The following is a 10,743-nucleotide window of genomic DNA, read 5'->3' as shown; positions in this document are numbered from 1 at the left end:
CTTTTATAAGTATTTTGTATATCGTTCTTTACTTTTGGTTTAGAGAAATAAGTAATTTTATCCCTCACCCCTATGTGCTGAATAGTGCCACCCAAATATGGCGGACAGAGAAGATTTTTAAGACAACCACAGACGATTTTCGGGCGCTTTTTATCAAATGACCGTGATGTAGGCGTTATGTTTTCATCCACGCAAAAGAACATGGAGTTGGCTAGCGGTAAGGGAGAAGATAAACCCGAGACTGTCATAAAAACTGAGAAATCCCAGTCTAGACCCGAGGCAAAGGGGAGGGCGGTGTTTCAGCCAACCAGGGAGAATGGGCAAGTTGTTGCAGTTACAAATACAGTACTTCAATACACATACCCGGTAAGGGACATGACTCAAACCCATGCATTTAACACAGATAAACAGTATATTACTAACCTAAAAGCGTACTTAATGCCCCAGCCCGAGATGTAAACGTTTATATATGAGATTATAAATCCCTCGTCATATAATGACATACCAGTGAGCCACCGAATAAACCATCGAGTGAGCGTAGCGATAACCAATGTGAAATGAATTTTTCTCATTAGTCAACGTCACCTGGCTATATGATAATAGTAATCATACAATTGTCTCCTATTGCAATGATTTTTATAATTGCCTGCCTTGTTATTCTTTTATTCTTGACTTAAGTACTACTGAACCGTTTCCTTCTTTCCACGACTCTTCCCTCACAGTTGAAATTACTGCTGCCTCAAAACGTGAGTGAGACGAAGACGTGCCAGTGGCTGTATGTCATCACATTCGGCGGTGGTCTGGTAGCGGGGGATAACATCCAACTGGACATTGAACTAGCTGAAGAGTGCACCGTTGTAGTCACTACACAAGCATCAACTAAGGTAGTCAACTACTAGTACTAGCAGTAATCAATTTGATAAGCTATCAATTCATTTTATCAGTGTATTAATTAATCAGTAATTCTTTCACTTATTACTTAATGTATTCATTTTGATTCATTAATCTACAATTCAGTCCCTCAAACATTTGCAAACACAAAGTGTATTGGTCATTGGATGTGTAGTGGTAACTACCTAGTGTGGCAACTGTAATAGTTTAAAGTAGTGTTGACTTTTACTCTTTCATAACTATAAGGTACAGAATTGATCTGAAACTGCTGTGTTGTCTGTAGGTTTTCCACCGTGTGGATGATTTGGTGACTTGTCAGACGGTAGAGGCTAAAGTTGGAGCTGGCTCACTCCTGGTCTTCCTCCCTGACCCAGTGGTGTGTTATAAAGATGCAGCATACAGACAGAAACAGGTGTGTATATGTTATGTGTAAGCTGTGTATAACAACGGGCACAAGTTACGCAATAATTAGATGAAGAAACGTAACATTGGGGACAGCCTTAAGTTCTAACACCCATGTCCCAACACCCATATATGTTCCAAACATGTCTGAACGTACAATGTATGGGCACAACCCAAGTTTTAGCAGCTTTTTACCTCTACTATGCCAACTCATGTAAAATCACTTTAGTAATTAGTAGTTGCTTGTAGTTAAATGAATGAACTCTACTATTTAGCACAATATCTATGTTTTGTATTTTCTAAAGGTTCAAGATTTTGCACAATATATATATATATATATATATACATGTATATATCTTTTGCAGGTTTTCCATTTGAAACAAGGTTCCAGTTTAGTCCTGTTGGATTGGTACACATCCGGGAGGATTGCACGGGGAGAATGTTGGGAGTTTCAAAGGTTGGTTTGGACCAGGTTGGATACTTGGACAAAATTTGGCAATAATTATTAGATTTCACATCTGAAATTTTTTCATAATAATGATACATGAATATCTCACCACTCATGTAAACAGAAGGTAGGGCATATTATATTTGACATTCTTTTGAAGCATTTTTAGATAAGTACAAGACATCACATTTTGATAATACAAAAGAACTTCTGCTAAAGTTGACACAAAAACTTATTGAGAAATTAGATCCATTAAGACTTTTTCTTTTTCAGTTACCACAGTACCAACAGTATCCACCTGGATGACAGGCTAGTGTTCAGAGATGTGGTGCACTTACAGGACACTCCACTTTTACCTGTCCATCAGGCAATGGCACAGTACAATGTGGTGGGCATGTGTGTTCTTATTGGTCCTGCCCTGTCTAACCTCTACAATAAACTGCTGAAGGAACTAGGCAGGAGTAAGCCTTATGGTAAGTTCATGTTCTGTTTACCAATCATTTTAACCTTCTTCTTGCTAAGGTAACTGTTGGGACACAAAAGTTGCATTGGTTATGGGGTTGGCAGCAGGAATAGGGTTAAAAATGTGAACACAACACAGTTTGCTTTAAAGTTTAAGGGCTTTGACTATGTAAAGAGTATGCAGTACCAATTTATGCTTGTGTAAGTTGTATCTCACATACCAATCATATAAAGTACAAATTCTTCATACAGAAAGAACAATGTATTCCAATAATATTAATGCTGCGAGTTATTTAATGATGGGAATGTACTTTCAGGTTACAAGTACAACATGGAGGTGGTTTTAAGTGTCAGTCCTCTGAGGTTTAAAAAGGAAGAAGAAGAGATCCATGGTGCAGTGGTCAGGGTCATGGCATTCACAACCACACAGGTGAATGTGGTAGGGATACTGATACATATACAATGTTAGCTCTACACACTTTTTACTATGTTTGGCGCTTATATTGTAGATAATGTATTGTGTATGTATTGTAAGATATGTATGTACTGTAGAGTGAGAAATGTTCTTTTACATCATGTATGTGTGAGCATTTATTCCTTTAAGGCTCAAAGAACAAAGTACATCTACCAATATGACTATGCTTCATTGATGAAGGTTAGACATCCAGGTAATAAGATACACCAAAACAGTTGCTCAATTTTTTTTCCAAAATCATATCCAGTAGCTGTTGCTTGATTAACTTTTTCTGGCAAATGACTATGTTTCGTTACTTAGAAATTCTGTTTTCATTGTTCTTTTCAGGTGTTCACGGAGATGGAGAGAATTCTACAAGAGCTGTTCCCGAGGCTAGGAGGGAATCCTTTTGAGAACAAATATTAACTGGGAATTTCTGCAATACACAAGAGTTCTACTCAGGGGAGATGACTTTTTGATAATTTTGTCAGATCTGGTGTCCGCAGTATAACTACTACAAGAAAAAATATGTGACAAATCAATGTAAATATAGAGAATGTTGTAATGTTGGGTTTATGATATTTCATATGTTATGTCAAACAATGCTGCACATTTTATTGACATGATCAGGCTGTAGATTGAAAACAGTGTAATGAAATGGACAGGAAATATGCCATTAAGCTTTACATAAGTTATGAATGAGTGATATCAATATATGAACTAAACCTCCTTGGTTATATTAAAGTTCTTTCAGTGGGTCAATACCATCTGCAGGACCTCTTAGCTTCCTTTTCTGAGCCCTTCTCTCCATCTTAAGGAGAAGCTTTCTTTCTATAGCTTCCTTCACTCTTCTTTCCTTCTTGAATGTTCTTTTCTTCATCCAGTATTGGGAGTCCTTTTTACTCTTCTTCTTGGTCTTTTTCTGTTCTTTCTCTTCTGAAATACAATCCAGAGTCATAAATCATTAGACATTATACTCCATTATCACAGGTCAGCAGTAACATTTCATCACTAGATTCCACACATCATGACTTTAACATAGTGGGGTAACTATAGTGGGGTTGTGTGGCGTAATCGGTAGCATGTTCGGCTCGGTACCAAGAGGTCCCGGGTTCAAATCCGGGTCACCGATCTTGTGCCCTTGGGAAAGGCACTTTACACAACTTTCCTCACTTCATTCGGGTGGAAATGAGTACCTATCTTTGGTCAGGGACGTCCCTCGGATAGGACATTAAATGGAGGTCCCGTGTATGGGGAGGGCCATACCTCACTCATGTTAAAGATCCCACCACGCTTATCGAAAAGAGTAGGGGTCAGTTGTGTGATGGTTCAAACCTTACAGTCCGGTCTTGTGCAACTTGTACTTACATGTACAAAACTGGTGTGTAATGCCTGAATGCAGTTTACCAGTTAGGCGAAATAAACAAACAAACATAATGACAAACCTTGGACTGTAAAGTGTGCTGCAGGTTTGTGGCTGTGTTTGTTCTGTGCTGCCAGACTGGTCCCAACCGGTTCTCTCCGGATCCTGGTTCCGTACAGCTGCTTCTGTAGGAACTGTGCAGCTGTTTCTGACTTTGGTCTGACTTTCTGTACCTCCTCATCTAGTACTACTGCTTCATAACCTTCCCCTCTGTAGAAATGGGAAGAGAGGTTTTGATGGAATATTGATAAATGGCAATAAAAAAACTCAAGAATGAGTTATGATGAACCCATGGGATTGAGGAGAATGAGTTATGTTTTCAAACACTATAACAGTATCTATAATAACAGTGCTCTGGTTGGCTAACAGATTGTTATGCTTGGTGTTAGAGGTACATGTTTTACTTATTCTCGTCTTTGTACATGTATCATAATGGAATCACAATTCCTGTTCATATACAATTGCAAAATGCTGCTTAAATGTGAAGATTATTATTTATATTTGTAATGTTCATAATACTTTTCGCATTTGTAATAAAACATGTCAGTTGTTTGAATACTTACACTGCTCTGGCAGGCTTGTTTCTTCTTCTCTGTACAGCTTGGCTTGCTTTAGTCTCTGACTTCTGCTGCTTCAACTGTGTCTTCATCTCAAGCTCTCTGAAACAGTGGACATTCCAGTTGTCATCAAAACCAGTCAAGACAAAGCTGCTTTACTTCTTGATAATAAAATAAGCAAAATCATAATTTGCAGAACTCTTGCCAGGTATTACAATGCTAAAATGCAAAGAAAAAAAGATAATTTCAAACCAAGAAACTGAATGAGAGTATCATACCTGGTTCTGGCTGCTTCTACTTCCTTCAGCACATCAAGTGGGAGGGGCTGAATCTTCTGTTTCTGTCATAGATAGAACAATCACTGATGAGTGACATGTTGACTCAAAAGCCACAAGGAACTTTTTGGGCATTGATATTCTGTTATACATAATACAATGAGGGCATCCAAGGAAGAGAATGTTGGATGGACAACATAAGGGAGGGCTTCCTCCACCTTAACCTACATAACAACATCAAGGGGCAGAACAGAGGCAAATAGCAGGCTGCCATCAAGCCTAAGCATCAGTGTGCAAGCATGTCTAACCCTCGGATAATGGAGAACAACAGACAATAGTGAGTGAGTGTGAGTGAGTGAATGTACCTTTCAGTTTCATGAAGCTTTTGTGATTTGAATAATTGTGGATGAATCATTCACACAATTAGTGATATAATTACATATCCCTGCTCTCATCTGAAGTCCCAAAGACAGATGGCAAGACTGTAATAAGAAATACCTTCTGCTGCTTGAAGAGTTCGTCTTTCTTCTTCCTTTTCTCCTTCGCTGCTTCCTCTGACTTCTTGGTTTCCTGGATGGCAGTTTTCATGGCCTGTAGCGCCACCTGGCGACTTGTGGTGAATGACACGTCGTCGGGTGCCTCATCATCACTGTCGCTGTGGAGCTCTGGAATCAGGGCAGCAAGGCTTTTAATAGCAAATGTAGCCTAGATGCCAGACTGTTCCCAGGGGGCTAAATACACAGTGGCCAGTTTTCAGACCCTGAAGGGGTCTGTGGTAAAAATTTATTTCCTTGGTACAGGTTGGCCTTGAAGCTGAGAAACTAGCACTGGCAACAGTCTGGCACCAAGGCTTTACCAAATAGAACTCCACCGCAAGAGTTTATTTCCATAAATTAATGGCAGCTTTTGTATTTGAGAGAAACAGTGACAACATTCTTCATAGGCATACAAAAGATAATCCCTACAGGGATATATACTACTTGCTGATTTTCCTTATCACTTAGCTGGTTGTAGCAGCACTGCATGGCTTTGTCCATTACTTGTTTCCAACATTGCCTCATAAGTCATAAGATATTTGTGGATAATTTTGCGCATTCAAATTAGCATAATTTCGTTACCATAAATTACTTTAGAGATGAGACTTTCAAAAAGTTCTCATGACGTACCTTCTCCTTTGTTAGCCTCATGTTTTGGCGCACGATCCTCTTCCATTTCCGACATGTTTGCTGCAGGTCTGTTGAGCAAAATTATACTCAAAGTTTAAGACACTCAAGAATCCATTTGAATACTGCAAAATTATTCACCGGCATACAACAGAAAGATGTGAAGACATGCACGCTTGATGCCCCCCTCCCACACAACGCAACAAAACCCGTTTCCATTCGTTCTCTGATACATTTGGCACATACAAAGATCAGATTTCAGTCTTCATATACTTACCAAGCAATAGCAATGTTTACCTTTTCTCTTTGAGAGCCAAACGAGGAGGATTTCCTGTACTTCATTCGCGTCGAAAAAGTGTTTTCACATGGACGCAGCCATCTTGAATAAAATGGACTGCGTTGAAGCGCCACCTTCCAGTGATAACTGGTATTGCAGTACATCATGCAGATAGCTAGGGGGCAGATATGTTGCAAAACTTTCAGCTCAAACTTTATAAACATGTTCAGTGCAGAAATGAAGAATATCACTCTCCCAGGCATCCTTTCATATTTCTGGAAGTATCCATGGGGTGTAGTTTTCCACGGAAGCCAATGTCTGCCAGCTAGCATGCATCTAAGATATAAGATATTACGCACACAGGCTTTGTATTAAAATACTTCGTAGTAGATAAATGACACTGACAAGGCCTTTGTTGTATGTTATCTTTTACTAACGTGAGCAAAAGTATATAGATAGATTAAATTCATTGACTTGAATCTCGGCACTGATCCTCATCATTGAATTTCGACCCGAGTCTCTGTACATGGATGAATAACGCCATCAGTGTATACTAGTACTTTTGTCGTCACTTACAAAGGTTTTTCCTTGTAGGCAATTTACAATCATTACCAGTACTGTGTCAGTCACACTATTCACAATGCTGACGTATTGTTACCGTAAACAGTATCTTTGACAACCTGATGAAGCTTAAGGGAGGGAGTAATGATGAAGTGTGACAATAATGTGCTCAGCGGAGAACTACAGATATCTTGTCTTAGCCTCTACCAGGCAGTCAGGAGGCGGTTGGAAGAGTAGAAATCGGCCAAATAGAAAGAGTTGCCAGTTGGTCTGCTGGAGAGATAAGTTTGACGCTCCCGAGGCTAGTCTTTTCTGCCCAACTGCCGAACCCGCTGCTTTACTTGGCGGAGTAGTAGGCCTCGGTGTGCTTGTTGTGGTTGACAATCTCCCATCTCTTCATCCACGGACCCTGGATGGTAGTGTCAAAGTCGTCCTCGGCACCTGCTTCGTTTTCCTAGAACAAATGGCCAAGAATTCAATTTCACACTATGGTAACGTTTCTATGAACAGAACTTCATTTACTCCGGTTTCTAACAGTTGATATCGTTTGAGAAACGGGTAAAATTTGTGAAACTCAGTAACATTGCGGCACCAGAAAACTGAATACCAGCGATCATTCTCGGATCAGTCCATGTTTCAGAGAAACCCACCATGCTCCTTTGCTGTTGTTTGTTGCGATCCACGGCTTCAAAAGCCTCCCATTCGATCTTCATGTCCGGGTTCTTGGCCGAGCGCATGGGCAGACAGTCCTTCAGCCCCCAGATGCCCACGGGTTTGGCGGGGTCCATCCAGCGCAGGTCCAGGCTCCAGCGAACCTCATTGGAGACGTTCGGCAGGCTAGAAGAGGGTTTACATCGCCGTATTAAACGTTGCGAATACAATCCTATGTTGTTTTAGGACATTTCGTTATGTAGAGGTACTACCAACGCCGCTATCTTGTTCAGTGCTATAAGGTTTTATACTTACTTTGTACTGTGACGACAGCATGCAATACTGTCAGCAGCATGCAAATCCCCCATCCTACGTATACATGTAGGGCAATCTAAGCTGACCGAGATCACAAGAACTGTTAACAGGTGCATTTTCAGAACTCATGGCTGCAGTACACACCTTCGGTGAGGGGTGGCGTTGTTGAAGAAGATGACGCTCCCGTAGTTGATCTCACACGTCACAACATCCTTCTCTATGTCGCAACCTGCAGTAAATATCGTGACAAAAGATCAAGGTTCCGACCTACAAAGAACATTTGGAAATATTCAGTTTAGGATCAACAACTTCCGGACTGTTTGTCGGACCCTAAAGCATTGCTGGAATAATGAAGAGCATTATTTGATATTTTAAAACGTCCAGTTTGAAGAACAAAACGTACCCAGAGTGTTTTGCAGCTCCCCTTCAACCATCTCGACGTACCAGGTCCCTCCCATGCAGCACACGTGTTTGGCGGTGATGCCCTTGCGGTGTCCGTGCTTCACCATCTGCATGCACCCGTTCCCAGCGTTCACGTCCAGGAAAGGGATCCACGCCGTACCCACAAACGTGCCCAGCAGTTCCGGGGCGAAGTAAGCATTATCTGGAACGTTGAAAACAGTCCTTATGAAAGTTATAATTCGTCGATAATGATAATGATAACAACGACAGTGGTGTATTCAATAGCAGGGCACAGAATAGACAGGGAAAACGCCGATATGCTTCTAATTTTTTTCCTTTGTGTCAAAAAGATGACCCACCAGACGAAAAGCTAATGAAATCTTAGCTAGCCGTACTCATGAATTGTATGATGATTTGGAATCAACGAAAGGTTTAATTTTCTTGAAGTAAGAGGTGATGATTTACCTTGATGCCACGGAACGTCCATTTGCTGATTTTGCGGCGTCTGTTGAAAATATGTTTTAGAGGTTTAGAACTCTCGCCTTCGGCTACAAACAGACTAAAGCAGAAGGTAACTTCAGCCTGGCTGCCATCCTTCTTGTTAGCTTGAGCCTGGGCATTTGAGGACTGTACATGTATTAAGTACAGTACACGTATGCATATAAGGTCACTGAACGTCCATGATGCTAGTCTGGTTACCAAACCTATTATATAGCTCCACGAGGCCTACATCCCCTCCTCTATTTGCGGTGAGGATGTAGGACTCGGAAGCTATAATAGATTTGGTAACCAGTCTACCATGATGCCGATTATAGGCCTGTGAACTATATATGCTCTTTAGTCGAACTGTGTGTAGAATGGCTGTACCTTAGGCCGCAGGTTCCAGTTGGGGTGACCCGCTATCTCAGGTCCCACAAGCTGCTCCATCACATTCAGCAGACGGTCATGGGCCCACAGGTCACGGAACCCCTGCAGGAATTCAAACGCCACACAAAACATACATTTTAGACTTTAAAGTGCTTGCTTTCTACTCAAGGACATTTCACCATTGTCTTGCCATACCTTCTTGTATTGAAAATCTGGCGGCATGCACTATATCACAACTTATATAATAATGATGTTTATTTGCAAAATCATGCCCGAAGGCTAATTGCTTGTACAGTCAAGTATACAGTAACAGGAGACAGGTAACAATCTGTCTGGAAAAAACCTATATATAAGACTAGCCATGGATCTTTTTACCTTTGGTAGTTTTGGAGTCTTGTGCAGGATAACAGAAATGCCCGGATATTCATTCTCCAGAAGGATCAGCCTCTCAAATAAGTTGGCATCTTCGTGCTTATCTACAACAAAGCGTAATGACAAGATCAACACTCCTTTACTAAGGGACAAAGTACAGGTATCTTCAATTATCATGTATTTTATAAGGTTAAGATTAACTTCTTTCTACAATTTTATCTTTTTTCTCTTTGTTTGTTTGTTTGTTTATTGCATTTGTATCAACATCAGCATGACTGGCAGCCGTAAGGTTCAAGGCTGAATTTCGATGCTTGTTTACAACATTTTTATCATGCAACATTTGTATTTGCCTCATTTGCATTTCTTGCAGTTTATATCTGTTTACACATATTTACAATATGAAGATTTTTAGAAACATTAATATTCAGTACTTTTGATCAAGCCGGCGTCAAACATTCTGTCAGCCAAGTCGTCCATGAGGAAGGCGATGGCATCGCGGACGGGTTGGAGTTCCTCTGGTGTGAAGAAATCTCTCACGACGACAAAACCCTGCAACCGAGCGGATCGGAGCAGCATTTGAAAAACGTTTGGCATACTGTCCCGTTCCATGCTGTGCAGAGCATAGGGTTGGTGCTCGTCTCTATTTCTGTAGCCCTTGGGCCACACAGTTGTGCAAGCACTACAGCAGGGTGCTAGCCCGCTGGCAGTGTAACGTTGTGTGTTTGACCTTCCCACACTCTTTCTCATAGATGCTGAGTACTAAGTGTAACGTTACTGTACAATAACCAATTACACCTTATTATGATGACTTCATGCAAGTTTTATGATGGAGTATGACAGGAATATCAATACTAAAACACCAATCTGTTATCGGAGTGCTTGTTTACTACTGATAAAGTTCACAAAGGTTATGTACACTTGGAATTGAACCTTTGGTCTCTCGTACAGAGTCTTCATCATGCACCACACTGCAGTGGACTCCAATCTTGTTTTTTTGTGCTCTTAGGAGATAACTGATGAGCAAACACTGGTGTAAACTTACCTCCTCATAGAAAAGTTTGAGTTGCTCCTCCGTTAGTTGTCCGTCTTTCTTGACGCTCGGCTGTGGGGGAGGGGTGAGATAGACCTCAGGGCGGGGAGACGTTTGCTCACAGTCTTCTGTCTGGGACGCCATGTCGTTTGGAAAGGGAGGTTTAATCATTGGCCAAATGCTAACAAACCTC

The 10,743-nt window shown here is 40.9% G+C and overlaps 2 protein-coding genes across 2 annotated transcripts in view; one reads left to right on the top strand and one right to left on the bottom strand.

Annotated features, from left to right (window-relative positions):
* The first annotated feature begins 85 nt into the window (after positions 1–85).
* Positions 86–3,177, top strand: LOC109479874 (urease accessory protein D-like). Its single transcript, XM_019781912.1, has 7 exons — positions 86–366; positions 723–884; positions 1,175–1,303; positions 1,659–1,750; positions 2,015–2,214; positions 2,521–2,633; positions 3,006–3,177. Exons 1-7 carry the CDS (start codon positions 178–180, stop codon positions 3,081–3,083), a joined length of 963 nt encoding a protein of 320 aa, XP_019637471.1. The 5' UTR covers positions 86–177; the 3' UTR covers positions 3,084–3,177.
* Positions 3,178–3,211: 34 nt separating this feature from the next.
* Positions 3,212–10,743, bottom strand: part of LOC109479676 — a 55,250-nt gene continuing 47,718 nt past the window's right edge. The window contains 13 exon segments of the mRNA XM_019781665.1: positions 3,212–3,593; positions 4,103–4,290; positions 4,644–4,739; positions 4,916–4,977; positions 5,411–5,577; positions 6,079–6,142; positions 6,372–6,411; positions 7,252–7,367; positions 7,564–7,750; positions 8,024–8,108; positions 8,283–8,483; positions 9,952–10,069; positions 10,563–10,622. Coding sequence (XP_019637224.1) covers positions 3,397–3,593; positions 4,103–4,290; positions 4,644–4,739; positions 4,916–4,977; positions 5,411–5,577; positions 6,079–6,142; positions 6,372–6,411; positions 7,252–7,367; positions 7,564–7,750; positions 8,024–8,108; positions 8,283–8,483; positions 9,952–10,069; positions 10,563–10,622 — 1,581 coding nt within the window. The 3' untranslated portion in view covers positions 3,212–3,396.

The sequence above is a fragment of the Branchiostoma belcheri genome, unplaced genomic scaffold, assembly GCF_001625305.1.
Source record: "Branchiostoma belcheri isolate BF01 breed outbred unplaced genomic scaffold, Haploidv18h27 scaffold5, whole genome shotgun sequence".
NCBI lineage: Eukaryota > Metazoa > Chordata > Leptocardii > Amphioxiformes > Branchiostomatidae > Branchiostoma > Branchiostoma belcheri.
The sequence above is the reverse complement of the archived record's forward strand: the minus strand, read 5'-3'. Positions and strand labels throughout refer to the sequence as shown.

Bases quoted from the DNA above. Each gene is read 5' to 3' on its own strand.
- LOC109479874 (XM_019781912.1), top strand. From the start codon at position 178: ATGTTTTCATCCACGCAAAAGAACATGGAGTTGGCTAGCGGTAAGGGA. The intron at 367-722 runs GTAAGGGACATG...CTTCCCTCACAG, and splicing joins TACTTCAATACACATACCCG to TTGAAATTACTGCTGCCTCA. The intron at 885-1,174 runs GTAGTCAACTAC...TGTTGTCTGTAG, and splicing joins CTACACAAGCATCAACTAAG to GTTTTCCACCGTGTGGATGA.